At 45.9% G+C, this 18,677-nt stretch overlaps 2 protein-coding genes across 2 annotated transcripts in view; one reads left to right on the top strand and one right to left on the bottom strand.

Moving 5' to 3' along the window:
• The window catches only part of SYN3 (synapsin III), a 265,520-nt gene that overhangs the window by 105,522 nt on the left and 141,321 nt on the right, over positions 1-18,677 (bottom strand). The window lies entirely within an intron of this gene.
• The window catches only part of TIMP3 (TIMP metallopeptidase inhibitor 3), a 48,625-nt gene continuing 34,751 nt past the window's right edge, over positions 4,804-18,677 (top strand). The window contains exon 1 of the mRNA XM_054032574.1: positions 4,804-4,977. Within this exon, the coding sequence (XP_053888549.1) occupies positions 4,854-4,977 (124 nt within the window). The 5' untranslated portion in view covers positions 4,804-4,853. The remainder of the gene's footprint in view (positions 4,978-18,677) is intronic.

Below are 18,677 nucleotides of genomic sequence, written 5' to 3'. Positions count from 1 at the left end.
ACAAATACAGAGGACCAGATCCTTGATAAAGAAACATATAATAACAGAATCCCTCTTGTTAATCCAGGACTGTTCATGTGGGATTTCCTATTCCATGGCACAGTGTGAGACAGTAGGGCAAGAGACACCCTGCAATCTAACAGAATCAAAAGTGGCACCAGCCAGGAGAGAAAGGTATTTACTCTCTGCCATCGTCGGTATGAAGGCAGCCCGGTGTAAAAATGACCATCTGGAGTTTTCAATGACTGAGGGCCAGATGCTAAATTGGTGTAAATCAGCACTGCTCCATTGACTACAAGGAGACTTATTAAAGCAAGGGAGGGAAACTTATTTTTGCCAGTAGTTAACAATTTAAAATGCGACTGGCATGACTCCATGTTGATGGACTGCGTCGACTTTCCGTGGAGAAGTTAGAATTTGTAAAAAAGATGTATAGTGCTTTAAGTTAACCTATTGTTCACGGAAGTGGCTGGGCTGACTAACTTGCAGACAGGAGGCTATTGACTGCAGTGGGGCTCTGTGCCTTTATGCCAGTTGTGGGTCTGACCCTGGGTGCTCCTTGGTTAGCTGGAGCAGTTCTGGCATTGCTTTGCACTTAATTTTGGTACTTTTAACCAACAGTTCCCCTAGTTTCATGAAACGTCTTTTTGTACTAATTACATTAAGTTTTTGTCAGTTCAGAAGCAGTTTTCTTGCAGTACCTAGGCCCCATAAAATTTCACTTTCAGAGGCAGCCAGAAAGGAGGAGAATACCCTTTCCATTACTTTACAGTAGTAGCTTACATTTACATAGCACCCTTTGTCCTGCAGGAGGATCCCAGAGTGATTTACACCCTGTGTACCGGGGCTACTTCAACCACAGCAGCCACCTCTGGGGTGGAACACCTCAGACATTCCCTGCCTGGCATCAGTATGCAACAGGATTTGAAGAGGGGGAAGAGAAGAGTAATGTATCCAATTTAAATCATAGTGGGAACTCATGGAAGCAGAAAGTAGTTATTGTTGCTGGAATTTAACCAGGACATAAGGGTTAACCACCCTACTCTGGCAAAAAGCACCATGGATTCTTTGGTTATCACAAGTGGTCAGAACCCCCGCTTCACTCCACACTGAAACAAAACCCAACCTATATCTTGCAGCGCAGTGCCCCCTAGCACTATGTTGAGACATTAACTCAGGACTGACTCACAGGAAAGGACGCCACATACTGAGTCACCAACACCTACAGATGTTACATGGGTTATCCTTGGAATTTTCACACCAAGTATTGACCTAGCCCAGTCATGCTTAGCTTATGGGATCCTAGCACAAAGTGGATCAAGGTATTTTTGAAAATGGCCACAAAAGGCTTAAAGTTTTCTTCAAGAAGAAGAGTTCTGGTTTTTCCTCCTTTAGTTTTCCCTCCAAAAACTGTTGTGGCCCAGAGGCTAGGGCATTAGATGGGGAGTCAGATCTAGGTTGTAATCCCAGCTCTGCCCTGCTGCATGACCTTCAGCAAATCCCTTCACCTCTCTGTGCCACAGTTTCCCCATAATAATACCAATAGCAAGCTCTCATACAGCTCTTCTCATCAGTATCATTACTCCAATATTACAGGTGGGGAAACTGAGGCACAGAGATGGGCAGTGACTTGCCCAAAGTCACTCAGCAGACCCATGGCAGAGCTGGAACTAGAACCTAGATCTCCTGAGCCCTTTGAGGTCTGCACCTGAAAAGCATTCTATGCGAGCTATGTATTATTGTTACTATTGCTCAGCATTCAGTACAGGGAGAAATACAGAAAAACCAATATAGCACAATAGAAAATCCACCTCTTTGACAAAGAATGCATTGGTGGCAAGCCCCAAGCATTTAGGAGCCTCTTGTAACTTCAGGAACTCCTGGCCTGATCCCCTTTTCGGAATCAGAGGGGGAAGGAACTCAGGGGTTTGTTCCTCTGCCCCTTTCAGTTTCTTCTGAGTATGTCTTTTGTCTGAGTATAATACCAACTTTTAGCATGTAACATCTTCAGAGCATTTTACAAACTTCAACTCATTAACTCTCATAACACCTTAGTGAGGTAGGGAAGCATTACTATTTCCATTTTAGAGATGAGAAAACTGACTCAGCGAGTGACCTGGTCAAAGCGACAGAGGGAGTCAGTGGGATCAAAATTTGGGAGTTTGTGAGCCAAACTCTCTAATTTTCAGTATATCCTTCCTCTCTCGAATATTGTGTTGTGGTGCTGTTTGCTGATTGGTCAGTTGTATCATGATGCTGGTGATGTCAATTTCAGACCCATATTTCTAATAGTGAAAAAAGTGCAGGGCAAGATTCTGATCTTATTAATATGGGTTTACACCAGTGTACCTCAGCTGATTTCAATGGAGCTACTCCTGATTTACACCAGTAAAACTGAGATCAGAGTCTAGTCCCAGGGATTTAGCTTTTCTCATATGCACTCAACTACAGATTACAAATACCCAACTCATATTTTTGCCTGGGGTTTCTCAGGTTGCAAAGATGCATCACAAAACTATGTACAGTTAGACATTAAAGTGATCTGCTTCAGAGAACTGTCTCTCACTCTCTTGTACTTATATTTATATATGTACATTGTGTGAGCACCACACAGTTTTTAATGTATTTAACCACACAACTCCTGCATGAGGTAAAGAAGTGCTATCATCCTCATTTTACAGATGAAGACCTGAGGCACAGAGAGAGAAAGAGTATGTTTACGTTGCCAACAAACAAAAAAACCCAAAACCACAACAAAAAACCCCCAACTCGCCAACTCCCACTTCCCCCAGCTCTGAATCTCAAAGCCTGGGTCTACAGATTCAGGCTTGTGGCGCTCACACCATGGTGGCAAATATAACCATGTATATTTTCCTGCACCACAGGCTGGAGCTCAGGCTCTGAAACCCAGAAAGGGGGGTAAGTCTCAGAGTTCCAGCCCAAGTTGGAACATCTACACAGCTATTTTTAGCACCATAGCACAAGCCCGAGTTTGTAGACCCAGACTCTGAGATTCGCTGCTGTGGCTTTTTTCTTTTTGCAGTGTAGACGTACGCTAAGTGGTCACACCGGTCACGGGTGGCACAGCTTGAACCCAGGTCTCCCAAGTCCCAAACTAGCACCACCTTAACCTCTAGACAATCCTTCCTCTCTAATATAACCATCCATACTGTAGTGGTCTAATAGTAATACCCAAAACAAAGTCTATCCTTCCAAGGGACTAGAGTTCTTAATTTGTTTTCTATAGGCTGTACAATTAAAAACTAGGTACAGATAGGCAATCTTTTACTCAGATGTAACTGAACTGTACATTTGAAGATTTAGCCTACTGTTTAGAAACTTAGGACAGCTGGTCTCTGGCCTTTAATACTGGCATAATGTACAACTCGAAATCCTTAAATCTTATAAACCCCATGGAAAATACTCTGATATTAAGTGCAGTGGTTTGATACTTTCATTAATCACTCCTCAGTCCCTTTGCAGGATAATAAGGCTGTCTGTATTGTGCATCTGGCAATCTTCCTTCCTCAAAGTCCATCTCTACTGTAACAGTTACATGTCTGCATCTGAGAGAAATGTACAGTTCCAAACAGGGATAAGGGAAACCAAACCAAAGCAAACAGGACTTCACTATACATTGCACTAAAGCATCACTACTAAAATATACAGCAAGATTAAGAGTTGGGAGTGCCTGGGTAGATATGACAGGTTATTTTTCCAGCTCAGTTTTAACAGTTTGCTTTATCACCCTTTGCTGCCTGGGAGTCTTGTGGGGAAGGGTTTGGATAGGATTAAAAAACACAAACATTAAATCCTGGTTTACAGCCCAAATAGGACTTGCCCTTCTTTTTTTCTTCCAACCCCATTCCATTGCACACTGAGGAAGGAAAAGAAGCACTAGTATGTTAATTTCTTGCTGTGATATATTTCCTTAAAAAAAAAAATCATTCATATTCTAGGACCTCATCCCACTCAGATGAGCTATTTTCCAGGAAAGTAATTACAGATGAAAAAAAAAATCTGCACTTTGAATTGATCTTCCCATATTGGATTCTGCCACCGAAATATGTGTTGGAGTGCGAGGCACATTGTCAAAACGTTTGTAAATGAGCACAGCTCCATCACTGAAGTAATGACGAAGCCATGGCAGTTTACAGGAGCTGGGGATCTGCTCGGCGCTGTGATCCAAGAATAATGCAACCTGTTTGCAACAGCATCTGCCTCCAGCACCAGGCGGTGGGATGGGAAAGGAGAGCGGCTGCCCTGAACAAGGAACTTTTGGTTGGGCTTTGAAACAGGTAGCAACCCTTATTAACCCCTTTCCTCCATCTGCATCTCCCTCTCTCTGCTCCAGAGGGGCCCATGCTGCAGGCAACAAGCAGCTTTGCTGTGATCCCCTCTCCCAGCCCCACCACACTCCCACAGCCATATTATTCCCTATAAGGCACTGAATCCCTCGCTCCAACCCCGCCCACCCCCCCAGCTCGTCCCTAGCCTCTCCCCTTTGCCTGGGAGATGAGGTAATGCGGGGCTCCGATTGGTCGGGGCGGGGGCGCACCCCACGAGCCCGAGAGGGCGCTATCCAGGCTATAACTGCAGCCGCCAGCCCGGGAGAGCAGCAAAGGCGCTGAGAGCTTCGAACTCCGCGTGCAGGGGGAGCCCAGGCAAAGCTGCCACACAACCGCACTGCCCAGCAGCGACTGGACTGAGAGGGGGCGGCGCAAGGAGAAGCGGCTCAAAGACCGTTTAAAAAGAAACCTAAAAAAGAACAACACCCCCTCCCCACCAACAAGCCAGCCCGCCCGCCCCTCCCCAGTGGAGAGCAGCTTTGGGCCAGCAGCGGCACCAGCATCATGTCTGTGTGGCTCAGCTTCCTCCTCGTGCTCCTCTGCAGCTGGAGCCTGAGCGACTTGGTGGCGGAGGCTTGTACCTGCCTCCCCATCCACCCCCAGGATGCTTTCTGCAACTCTGACATCGGTGAGTGTTCCCCTTCCTTCCCTAGCCCGCGCCTGGCTTCTCCCGGCGGCTGGCACCTCTGCCCGCGGCTAACCTCCTCCACGGCCCCAACCGCGGGGAGGAATGAATGCCGCCCCCCCCCCCCCCCCCGGACGGAGATGCACCTTGTGGTGCCACAGATGCATCGTCGTGTTGCGGGGGAGGGAGCGCTACGGTTTGGCGAGCGTGCGGCTTGCGAGCAACGTTTCCCGCTTGCAGCGATGTCAGAGTGCTTTGCAAGAGAGAAGTTGAAATGCCCCCCGCCCCTCTGCATTGCACGCAGAGGAAGGTGGCACTTCTCTTCCACACTGATATTATGTTCCCTGACATCGAGAAAGTTCTCTGTGTGGGGCTGGGAAGGAGGAGGGACTCTTTTGCTAAAACTTTGAAAAGTAACCAGCATATGAAATATGGAAAACCACCCGTTTAGGCTTAACCAGACCCATTTAGGAGAAGTTGGAGGGCTAGAGAACTACTTCCAAATTACAGCTCCCCCTTGTCTTTCTCCCCCCACTTCCAAAAAAACAATTAAGGCTTTAAGTATCAGAGGGATAGCCGTGTTAGTCTGAATCTGTAAAAAGCAACAGAGGGTCCTGTGGCACCTTTAAGACTAACAGAAGTATAGGGAGCATAAGCTTTCGTGGGTAAGAACCTCACTTCTTCCCTTGCATCTGAAGAAGTGAGGTTCTTACCCACGAAAGCTTATGCTCCCTATACTTCTGTTAGTCTTAAAGGTGCCACAGGACCCTCTGTTAATTAAGGCTTTATTACAGTTTTAAGCAATCAAGTTAAAATGGGGGCAGGATAAAAAATGTGAAAGATGACCTGACCCTATATAGTTTTTTGGAGTTGCCTTATGTATCTCTATTTTAAGTGATTTCCCCCCCCCCCCCTTAAGGGAACAATGGAGAGTGGGAGTTGTTTTAAAAATTAAACTCTGCGCAGCAGCTTTCCAAGATTACCACCTCTCCAAGAAAAACAAGCTTTGCAGACTTTCTAGAAATCAGTAATTGTAAAAGTGACAGGTTTCCTGCATGCAGACAAAAACAAAATTGAAGGTGTGGGCAGCCAACATTTCCTTCATGACCTGCTGCCAAGCAAATAATAATACTTAACAACAATAAAAGTCAAGACAGATTCTCACAAGCGAGGGAACTGCCCTTAGCAGCTTGGAATGATGTAATTCACACCAATTAGTGGCAACAGAATGCATGGGCTCTGTACAGTCATAGCCCTTCACAAAAGTTAGGGAGGTGTGTAATAAGTTTCCCAAGAATTTTCCACAATATGCTCTGATCCTTGGAGGATTTTTTTGTGTGTCTGTCTTTTCTGACATAAAATAACAAGTTGAAATAGTGTGACACTGGGGACAGGAAAACTACAATATATAGGATTAAAAAAAAAAAAACTGAAAGGAAAACCACATTATCATTGGGACCTTCTTAATGTTCTCCTGCTCCAATCTTTGGCATCTGAGTGGTATTCATAAATGAGGGGTGGGGGGAATTACTGGGTGGCTCAAGGGAATGGGATAATGGAGACTCACTCTAGTTACCTGGTTTGCATATGGCCCAGGTTGGTATTAAATGACCAAATATGGTTGCTGTTTGATGCTGTTCCATGGCCTACTGTATAATAAATGAGTGAGTGGTCTCTGTCTAGTTCCTAGCATACAGATGTTTGCATAACAGTGGGCACAAGCTTTCAGCCTAGATGTCAATCTTTGCAGAGAAGGGAAGGGTTGAATAGACATGGTGACTGAAGTCCTATTCTTGCCTCTAGAGGTTGTCTCTGTAGCTCAGGGTTGAGAGACACACAAGTGGTTTGGGGAAGCTTGCGTTGCTGATACCAGTACTGTGACTCCTCTGTAGACAGACCGAGAAAGCAGACTGCAAAGAAGTCAACTTGGCAGCTTCTATGAAAAATAAATTAAATAGAGGCAAAAATATACTAACTTTTCAGTGTAATGTTGTCTTGATTCACTAACATGGAATCTCATCAGTAGCATTTTAAATTAGTTGAACCTGCTGACAAAAAAGTTTCCCTCTCGTCTTAATAACCCTCCTCTATAAAAACCTGCAGAGATGCCTAGTTATTTGTGTCTAGTTTCTATAGTGCATTTGCTTCTGAAAGCCAAGAAAAACATTACATACACGTTCAAAGGCCTGGGAAAGGTAAAATTTGCTTTAGTCCTGATAGCCTGGAAAACATTATGAAGAGTTTTATAGCTGAGGATCCTTCTAGGAAGCCGTACTATTGAAAGTTCACTTGAAGAATTTTATTGCGGGCACTTTCTTTACTTTGCACTAGCAGTAAGTGTGTCAGCTGAGAGGCGGCTGCCAAGGAGATTTTTGCCTTTTCTGAAAACAGTGGTGTTTGAGAAGCCAATGTGTTTGCACCTATTGCTGGAGCTTCCACATGTGCCTTTCATATGTTGAAACCTGTGAGAATTCAAGCATCTGCTACTCCCTTTTAATGCTTTGACTAAGGAATTAAATACACCCTGTTAATTACACTTTCTGATAACTTACATCTTCTCTAGAAACGCAAGACATTAAAAGTAGGATAAGCAGTGAAGCCCTGTGTAGCATCCCCTCCGGAATAGCCTTGTACAGATCACATTGTTTGCAAGATTTCTCTGACTGGTGGCTTTCTGACTGAGTTCAATGTCAAGGTGCTGATCTCATTTTATTCTTGAGTGACCTGCTGTTACTCGTTATGACTCATAATTTTTGCCTTGCCTTGATCTGAGATATCAAGTGTGGGTATAACTGGGGTTGTGCTCTTGGGGCTTGCAAGGGGGTGCATAATACAATGGGGGAGGAAGCAAAAGGGAAAGAGTTCCCCCATATTATGAGGTTACTATGGACTGATCTTAACCAAACGTCATTTTTGTGATTGGACTGAAGAAGTGGAACTAGGTCTATGAAGCAACAAACTCTCCCTTAAAGCAGTATCCCTGCCTGGCTGTCTTCCACCAGCATTGCCATTCTTTTCATGAGCCAAAAGAACAAGAGGTATATACAGACTTCTGGTCACTGAAGAGTTAACTGTCTCCATGGAAACTGATGGCAGTGTACTAGTGCAGTGTTTAGACAGACTAAACTACATGCCGGGTTATAAAACACGTTGTGGGGAAGAAAGGGACTTGGCAGCAAGTTTTTATCGGCTCTTGAAACTCCTGACAAAATACCAGCTCCAAAGGGAGGAATCAGTGCAGTAAGGGCTGGGAATCAAGACAGGGCTGGAAGAACAGAGATGTTAAAACAACTCCTACAAGAATGCAAGATATTAACTAGCTAGGTGACAACCTGGCAAGTGTTTGTTACCTTCCAAAAACATGCCAGCACAGTGTGGCTTCTGAAGGCGCAGAAAGCTTCTGCTTTGGAAATGTAATGCAAGTGCCTGTTGTTGGAATTCAGTGGGTAGGTGTAGCAGGGTGCTGGTGCAAAAGCACCTAATTAGCCCCTGCCCAGTCAGCTCCAATCAGGGGAAACAGATTGGGGCTGATGGAAAAGGCCTAATGCTGGCTTGAGGATTGGCAACACCTGCTGGCCTGACAAGCCAAGGGCTATAAAGGCTGGGAGGGAGCCAAAATGTGAGGGACAGCCAGAGAGAAGTCAGTTAGTGAGGGAGGGAACTGGAGGCTGACTCTGCCCATAAAAGAGGTTGATTAATCCTGTAAAGCTTCTAAATAGATACACTGGTGGTGAGATAACTGTAGGTAAATACAGACACAGGCGTTGCACAACCCTGAAGCCTTTCTGAGCCTTATTGGGACAGCAAGCGGGCCCCTGAAAGATGGGTGGGTTGTGAATCCTGTTACACATGGGGGCTTGTCCATGATCCTTTGCCAGAGATGCAGTTTGGTGACTTGGAAATGGAGGGCATTCTGCAGTGGCTCAGAACAACATGAGAAGGAGATGCAGAAGGCACTGCAGGCCTTTTAGCAGTCCCACCAGCTGGAGAGGCAAGCTTTACTGGCATGGCAGGCTGAGCAACAACAGACTGTGCAGGACTTTATCAAGGAACAGGCAGCGGTGCAGCAGCTGCTCCTGCAAAAACTGGTGAGTCCTGAGGGGGGAGATGGCACTCTGCCCCTGGTCCTCAGCCTCTGTAAGATGGCCCTGGCAGATGACTTTTTGGGTACCTTTGAGCAGGTGGCCCTGGGCACAGCATGGGACAGGACAACCTAGGCCCTGCGGCTAGCCCCATATCTTGCAGGTGGCGTACGTGGCCCTGACGGATGCCCAGGCTAGGGACTATGAGACAGTGAAGGCAGCCATCTTGGACCGTCTGGGGCTTTCATCAGAGAAATACCAGCAAAAGTTCTGGGCAGCCCGATGGCGAGGTGCATGCAGCCCTGGGCCTTTGGCCAGAGATTGACTGACTGGGCGACACGGTGGTTGAGGCACGACTCCCAAACCGTGGGGGAGATCGTGGATCAGGTGATCCTCAAACAGTTTGTACAGTGTCTGCCAGATAGCATATGGGTCTGGGTGTGGTGACATCAGCCTGCCACTATAGAAGCCGCCATCAAAAAGACAGCGGAATATGCAGAGGCAGACTTCCCCCTGAGGGCGCATCGGACCCTGTGAAATGCAGAAGGAGGCAAGAAACCCAGTGAGCAAACTGCTGGGAAGCCAGTAGACAAGCGACGGGAGACGCACAAGGGAACCCCTAACTGCCCAGGACAGCTTGTGTGCTGGCACTGTGGACAGCTGGGACATAAGAGCCGTGACTGTCCAGTGATGGACTGTGGGGTTGCGGAATTCTATGGGTGGATGAAGATTGGGGGTGGAAGAAGAGGCGTGGAATAGCCACCATCACTGTATGGGTGGGGCGAAAGCCCCAGAGGGGTCTAGTGGATACGGCTTCAGCCCGCTCCCTCGTACAGCGGCACTTGGTAAAGCCGCATTGGCTTATCCCTGGAGAAAGGATTGCATCCATAGGGATGGGGAGTATTGTCCCGTGGCCCAGGGAAAGTCTGCCTGGAAGCGGGTGGGGGTAATAGAGGGGTTGCCCTATCCCATGGTTCTGGGGTTGGAGTGGAACCCTTCCCCAAAAGGGAAAGAGGGCACGGGAAGGAGACCAACAGAGAAAGCAAGAGAGAGAACCCTGGAGGGAGGGGGCCAGGCCCCTACAGGGGTGGACCCTGAGAAAGGGGAGTCCCCACAACCTCAACAGAGCCAGGATAGGGACCCTACGGGAGGGACCGGGGAAGGAACAAACATCCCAGGATGGGATCACCCAGGGGAGGGAATCCCTGTGTTAGAGGCAGAGAAGCTGAAGAAAGATCAGAGGGTAGAAACCCAAAAGGGGGAGGCCCAAACTCCAAGAGGCAGAGGGCCCGAACCGGAGATACAGGGTAGCCTCAGGGCAGTTGGCTCTGATCCATCTCCCACACCAGGAAAGGAAAGCGAGCCGGGGCAACCTGCCCCAAGGTTGTGACTGGTGTGACGACCTCTGGGCGGAGGCGGACTTGTGGGGTGGCCCACTCCCTACCCAATGCACCTTTTGTGGGTGGGGCATGCCAAAACCCCAGAGGGTTGAGCCCAGGGACCACCACGCTGGGCAAAGAGGCCACCCCCGGACTAAAACCCAGGCTGAGGAAAGCAGGGCTGAGGAAGATCAGGCCTGCATCGGCTGAAGGGGGGAGGTATGTAGCAGTGTGCTTGTGCAAAAGCACCTAATTAGCCTCTGCCCAGTCAGCTCCAATCAGGGGAAATGGATTGGGGCTGATGGAAAAGGCCTGATGCTGGCCTGAGGATTGGCAACACCTGCTGGCCTGGCAAGCAAAGTGGGGGGCTATAAAGGCTGGGAGGGAGCCAGAAGGTGAGGGGCAGTCAGGGAGAAGACAGTCAGGGAGGGAACTGGAGGCCTCTTAGCTGAAGGCTGACTCTACCTGTAAAAGAGGTTGAATAATCCTGTAAAGCTTCTAAATAGATACCCACTGGTGATGGGATAACTGTAGGTAAATAAAGACATGGGTGTTGCACAACCCTGAAGCCTCTCTAAGCCTTATTGGAGCAGGTTGTGAACGCTGTTACAGTAGGGTTTAGGGGATTATCTTTCATTTAGTCTGCCCTGCCCTAATGGGGGATATGGCACTAGAGTTTCATTTTGAATTACCTTGGGCTCTGTTCTGTGGCAGGGTTCCAAACCCTGGAATCTTCTGCAGCCCTTTAAGCAACTTTTCAGAAACAGATGCTCAAGCAAACCCAGTGAGAGGGCAGTTTTTTTAAACAGACCGATTCTTTCAATACCAAAGCAGAGGTTGTGGTTTTGGGAGGAAGCCTAGACTCTAGACGCAGTCATACTTTTGAAAAACAGTACGGCTAACCAGGAGACCTGGCTGTCACTTGGGGCCTCTTCACTCACCCTGGACATGCCAGAGTGACAAATGGAGTCACAATAAGTGGAGGGGTGCTTGCGTCTTGTTGCTCAAATTAGGGGAGGGACAAGGCAGAATCTCTGAAGTTGATCCACAGCCAAACTGGTGCTTTAACTCTTGGTTTTCTTTCTTTTTAACTGAATTGTGACTTCCTATATAAGAGGCAGCATGGATAGCTCTAGAGTTGGCCAAGTGGCAAACTCAGTGCAAACTGTTAAGATTTGATAAAGGAACTTTGCCTCTTTTGCTTTCCAAGAATGTGAATTTTTTATTATTATTCTTTTTGTTGCTGGGCCTTTGGAGGGAACAAAGACCACAGGCACTTTGTCCCCTTTTGTGAAAGCTGTGACAATTCCAGCTGGATGTGGCTGACATGAAAGGGGCTTGTTTGTACTCTTCTTTCTGCAGGAGCAGCAGGAACTTTTCAGATTGGCTGCTGAATGTTGCATTCCGGGAGATCTGGAAAGAACCAAAAAAGAACTACTTTTTTGTTGGTTATTTAGAGCCCAATAATGCAGGAGTTGAGTGCATTTAGCATTTTGTAGAATCTGGCCTGGAATATGTCACTCCTCCAAATAGTTTTGTTCCAAAAATGTGATGGAAATTATTGTCCCCAAGAAGTGATGCAGAACATTCAATAATGCAATTCTGAAGGGTTTCCTTAGTATCTGGTAACTACTGCACATGCTTACTCCAGATTTCCTGCAGGAAGTAACCCCACAAAGACCTATTCACCAGCAGAGAGCCAGATGTTCTAGCCCACAGTCCCAGCGTTCCTTACTTTAAGCAGAAATTTCTTCCTTTCAGTGTTTCCCACCTGCTCTTGAGAACCCTCCACCTGGCAGTTGTTTCTGGGAACAAATAGGGAGGCAAGAGTGTAATTATGTACAGCAATGTGCTGTGCTAGGAGAAAACACTTGCCTTTCACTTTGCAAACTTTTTCATCTACCAACAGAGGAGGGTATGTGTGTGACTTTAAGTTCAGCAAATCTGGCTATTTCCATCAATAGTTTTCTGCAGCACAAAAAAATAAGGGAATTGTTATTTATTTTTATTAAACTCCATTAGCGTGCTTGATACTTTGCAAGACACACAGACCGTCCCTGACCTGAAGAGTCTCCTAGGTAATGCTCCTGGATCCAATAATGTGGAGCCATGCAAGACTGCAGAATCTTCCTGAAGTCAACAAGACTCCACAAGAGTCCATGCTAGCAGATCCTCATGCAGGATCAGAAGACAGGATGCACAGTGAAGGGAGTAAGTTGGTGGGGAGGTTGACTCCTTTCTTGGCATCATGGAATGATCTTGAGCAAAATTCTTAAGCAAATCTTAATTTTTGCACCACATAAAATCTTTTGCCATTTTTCTCTCCTATGACATTTGCCTTGGATGCTTGTGGAGATTACACTTTTTTACACACACACACACACACACACACACACACACACACACACACACACACACTTGAAATGAAAACCTAAATGTTGTGTGGGTCTGTTTGGCTGACCCTGTGCTTTTTCCCCCTCCCCTTTTTACCCCCATACAGTACTCTGATGTAGATCGATCCAGCATGTTTTTTTCAGGAAAGAAGCCTTGTTAATCTGTGCAGGAGCTGTTGTCATTAAATGAAACTTCAACAGTATGCATTCCAAAAATTCTTAAAGGCCAGTCAACATGAGGAGACCTTTCCCCAGGTTGGTTTTAGATAGCAAGCAGGGACATGCACATGATGCCTTCCAGCTTGCAACCCAACTGAGCTCTGAGGTGTGATGTCAGTCCTCTAATAAGGGCTGGAGAGTATGTTGAAGTTTACTTTTAATGACAAGAGCCCCTGCTTAGACTGAAGAGGCTTCTTTCTTGGGTATGCTGCATATCGCTCCAGAGTTCCAGGGTCCAATTCTCCTCTTCCATGCCATGTTGTAAATGGGGAGTACCTCTGCTGATGCCAGTGGAGTGGATCAGTTTTATACTGGTGTAAGTCACAGGAGAATCAGGCCTTCATGCTGAAATCAGTGAAGTAGAAACAGCTGTTCTCAAACTTAAGACCTATTGTAGCTCATCTAAAACTGTCTTCTTATGACACTAAACCAATCCACCCACTGGCTGATTGTGGCCTGTATGCCAGCAGTGGTACATGTACCACAGTGTGAGAACCACTGAAGTAGAACAAATGTCACTGTAGTACATGTGCCACAATATAAAAAGATGAAGCTATTTTCTCCGTGTGCATTTGCAGCAGAGTTGATCAAAGCAGCAGAATAAATTTGGATCTGCTCAAGGTCTCCTTATTCTCTATTCCAAGGGTGGCAAACCTGAGCCAGAATTTACCAATGTACATTGCCAAAGAGCCACAGTAATATGTCAGCAGCTCCCAATGCTTCCCACCCACTAGCAACCCCACCGATCAGCGCCTTCCCCCCTCTCTCCCTGCACCTCCGGATCAGCTGTTTCGTGGCATGCAGAAGGCTCTGAGGGGGAAGGCACGAGGGCATGGCAGGCTCAGGGGAGGGGGTGGGGCCTGTGGCAGAGCCAGGGGTTGAACAGTGAGCACCCCTTGGGCACGTTGGAAAGTTGGTGCCTATAGAAGGAGCCGAATATTAACTTCTGAAGAGCTGCATGTGGCTCCAGAGCCACAGGTTGGCCACCCCTGCTCTTTACTCATTAGGCTTTGCTGGTATAGTCATTTTTAGATTTGCACTTTAATTGCAGGGCTTATTAGTTACAGTGAGAGAAATAAAGTCTTGATCTAGCTTGGCTCTGTCTGACAGTGGTGCACTCTTCCATTTGAGAGAGTTTAAAAAAAGTGTACTGTGGTGGTAGGAAGTAGCTGTGCCGAGTCCCAGAGATGTATTGCTCTAGGCAGTTACTAAAGAGCATACATTTCAATGAGGGATTCAAAGGCACTTCCAAAACCTTCAATGGAGCTAGTCTGTTTTTCCCTCTATTAATCAAAGTGCTTGCAGTCCCCATTCAAGGCGGGTGAAACAATTAATGAACAAAAACAACCAATCTGTAGACAGAGCATTTTATCAAATAGTTTGCACATGAAAAAAATCTGTGCAGACTCATTGGCTTTTGCCAGCTCTGGTTTAGAAACATATTCTGCTCTGGAAATGAGTGGCTACCAGTAAAATATCTAGGTTAAAAACACGAGTTATATCTTAAACCTGGGGCTGAATTTATTGCTGTGGTGATACTGAACTCAGCAGAGGGGCCTGGATGGAGAAAAAAGGTAGCTTTGTGTCTTCCTTATGCTGGGGTTCCCAGAGGGACAGTTTAGGAATATCTAAGGTGTAGGAGTGCTTGGCCATACCCGCCCACCGTCCCATGAATGCCCCCTGCAGTAGAGCTCCCTCCAGGGGCAGCATAGGACTGACAACACCTGCTATGCTCCTGCCACGGTCTCCTCTTATAACCAGGAGAATTCCCCAGCAGACAGATCCAGCTGTTTTATGACCACTTTATGTTGGCATAAAGTGGCCACTGGGAAGTGATGAATTTGCCCCCATGCTAGCACCTTAGCACACCTGAGAGGTATTTCTAAAACTGAAATAGCCACGTAATTTTGAGGTGCACAGCAATAGCCACAAAGAGTGGGGCTATAGTTCAACATGTAGAATAATATGATCAGTCTCAAATTTGGGGGAGGGGAAGTTGGCAATACCTGTGGCCACATACAGACCCAGACTCATGCACTGTAGGTAAGTGCTGTTCTTAAACATCTGACTTCAGGAGCACACCAAAACCATCAGAGTGGCCCCTGCTGACTCAGCTGCAGCTGTTAACTTGCCAACAGAAAAGTGGGCCAGATTCTATTCATAGCTCAGAGTTAAACTGGATTCACACCGGTTTAAGTGAGAGCAGAATTTGCCCCACTCTACTGAGACCTGTGCTGACTTCATCCATTTTGCTGGTGCACAGAAAAAAGGGAGTACGCAAAAGGCAGCCACAATGACTTCAGCTCCTTGGAACTCTTGGGACAAATTCAGATCTCATATAATCAAGTGCAACAAAATTGACTTAAGTGGAGTTTCACCCTCTTATGCCAGGTCTGAATTTGGTCCAGAAGATGGGGTTGACATGTTTGTCCTATGGAGGAGAGATGAAAGCAATTAAAAAAAAAAAAAAGGGTTGGGCCAACTTAATGACTGCTGTAAGCAACTGCAGTGCCATTCACGTCAGTGATGTTGTGCCAGCTTGTATCAGAGATGGATTTGGCTTATGTTTTGAGGTTTCTAAGAGGAATGTCACAAACACTGGAGAGTGTTTAAAATTGTTATTATAAGCCATTAACTTTCCCTGTAAAGTGAAGTGGCTCCCTTGAGCTCCCAGAGTGAAGATTTAGTGCATTAACTGACAGTGTCTAATAACATAAAAATGCAAGTAGTTTTACACAACCCTGATGATTTTATTTATTCAGTATTTCTGCCGGCCAGAAGAGATTCCTGGACACTCTTGGAAATGAGAGATAAGTCTCTTGAGTTCTGTGCTGGTAAAATAAATGTTGACCAAGAATAATCCAAATTCCAAATCCAAAGGTCTTGTGTTTACACAAGATCTTTTCAAAGAGCAACTTCAGCCCCTGGAAAAAGTGTGCAGACAGTTAAATGCAAATTAAATAGCACAGAGAAGCTGATGCAAAAATTATCAACTAAACTCAGCAAAGATCTGGATTAATACACATTGCACATTGGACTTGATCTTGCTTTTCCAAGACCTTGTCTGCATGAGAGAGCTCAATCAATTGTAATGTCCCTCAGGCAACTGGAATGCACCTTGCATCCATGGACACAAGTGCTTCAGTTGAATGATAGGGAAGCTATAATCAATTGAAATAACCCTGGTAAGTTGAAGGGGAAAAGCCTCTATCGCCTGCATGCCAGTGTGGATGCAACATGCTGCCACAGTCCATACATTCAACTCTAACACCAATCATCTTTGGCATTGTTGGGGGGAACACAACAGAGGGGAAAGATTATATTCTCAGCAGGCAGTCCACAGCTGGCTTGCTGGTTTAGGAGCTGCAAAATGGGAGCATTTCAGAGGGGACCATGGCTGCGAGTGGATTTCTGGGGAGGAATACTGGCAGGAGGGATTTCTGGGAATAGATACATTGCTGAAGAAGGCCTTTTGGAACTACATAAGAAGGTTCATCAGCTGTGAGAGAAGACAGCCATCCCACCAGAACTGGTACCCCACTAGGCAGCCCTAGTGTGGATGCAAGGTCAAATCTTTCACTGATTCAGGGTGAGTAATATGGACAAACTCAATAAGTAGTGGGCTGACCAGTGCAAAACAATTAATTGCTATACCACAGATAGTCCTTGTCTGCACTAGAGAGATCAAAGTGGCAAGCGGGCAGGCTTGCCTGTAGAGGCACGTTTTGATCCCTTTGCCCCTGCTATGCCCATTGGGGGTGAGAAAGAGGGTTGGATTTCTATCTAGATCCTACATATCTGCCTCGCATCTCTTCATAATTGGCAGTCTCAGTTTAGAACTTGGAGTAGCAGGGCTCTGTGTGGCCTCAGATTGCACAGTGCCTACCTCTATTATCATATCTGGGTTCTAGCCAGTGCTATCCTTCCATCTCTTTGAGCATTAAGTTCATCCGAATAATCCTTTAAGAAATGCTGGGGGAGGGAAAGAACTTAATTCTGTTTTTCCAGCTGGATCATACCGTTTGAAAATAGTGCTGACTGAATGGTAGGTGCACTAGACTGAAAGAACTAACATGCTGTTTAACAGTATTCAAGGGATAAAACATTGCAGCCAGGAAATACTGGAACGAGTGCAACAAGTAGAAATCTCCTTGCCCACCAGGCTCCTGGATGTGGATCCTGGTCAAAAATATTAATTCTAGATAATGTTAATTGCTTTTTTTTAATAACCAGTTCACTGTAAAGCAATCTGTGAAGGGGTCTCCCATTACTCCTTTAATTCTTATTAGTCCTTAAGAACATAAGAATGGCCATACTGGATCAGACCAAAGGTTCATCTAGCCCAGTATCCTGTCTTCTAGCAGTGGCTAATGTCAGATGTGTCAGAGGGAATGAATAGAATAGGGCAATTATTGAGTTATCCATCCCGTCTTCCACAACCAGCTTCTGGCAGTCAGAGGCTAGGGACACCCAGAGTATGGTGTTGAATCCCTGACCATCTTGGCTAATAACCATTGATGGACTTATCCTCCATGAACTTCTCTAATTCTTTTTTGAACCCAGTTGTACTTTTGGCCTTCACAACATCTCCTGCAACGTTGGAGTTTTTGTGTGAAGAAGAACTTCCTTTTGTTCATTTTAAATCTGCTACCTGTTAATTTCATTGGGTGACCCCTGGTTCTTGTGTTATGTGGAAGAGTAAATAACACTTCCCTATTCACTTTCTCCACACCAGTCATGATTTTATAGACCTCTATCATATCCCCCCCCCCATCATCTCTTTTCCAAGCTGAAAAGTTCCAGTCTTTTTAATCTTTGCTCATAGGGAAGCTGTTCCATACCCTTAATCATTTTTGTTGCCCTTCTCAGCACCTTTTCCAATTTGAATACATCTTTTTTGAGATGCGGGGGAACCAGAACTGCACACGTTATTCCAGGTGTGGGCATACCATGGATTTATATAATGGCATTATGATATTTACTGTCTTACTATCTATCCCTTTTCTGATGGATCCTAATATTCTGTTAGCTTTTTTAACTGCTGCTGCACATTGAGCAGATGTTTTCAGAGAACTATCCACAGTGACTCCAAGATCTTTCTTGAGTAGTAACAGCTAATTTAGATCCTATCATTTGAGATATATATATATATATATAGTTGGGATTATGCTTTCTGATGTGCATTACTTTGCATTTATCAACATTGAATTTCATCTGCCATTTTGTTACACAGTTTTGTCAGATCCCTTTGCAACTCTTCGCAGTCTGCTTTGGACTTAACTGTCTTGAGTGAGATAGTAAGGAGTTTGAAACCAGATTATTTTGGGGAGAAAAAAAGAGCAGGGTGCCCTTCCCCCCTCCTTTCAAATTTTCCCTTTTTTATTCTTTCCCCCCACCACTGAAAAGCCCAATTTTCTAATACCTTGTACAGTAGCAAGTAGCATTTTACACTCCCTTTGCGCAGGTGTAAATGACCACAAGAAGGTGCAACTGCACAAAGGTACCATGTTGTTACATCCCTTTCTCTGGCTATGCCAAAAACCCTACAGTATCGTTTAGGACAGAAGGGTGTCTCCCTTCCCCAAGTGCCTCAGGGTCCTGCTGGCTCCAAGTGAAGGACCTGAACTTTG

The sequence above is a fragment of the Malaclemys terrapin genome, chromosome 1, assembly GCF_027887155.1.
Source record: "Malaclemys terrapin pileata isolate rMalTer1 chromosome 1, rMalTer1.hap1, whole genome shotgun sequence".
Taxonomy (NCBI): Eukaryota; Metazoa; Chordata; order Testudines; family Emydidae; genus Malaclemys; species Malaclemys terrapin.
The sequence above is the reverse complement of the archived record's forward strand: the minus strand, read 5'-3'. Positions and strand labels throughout refer to the sequence as shown.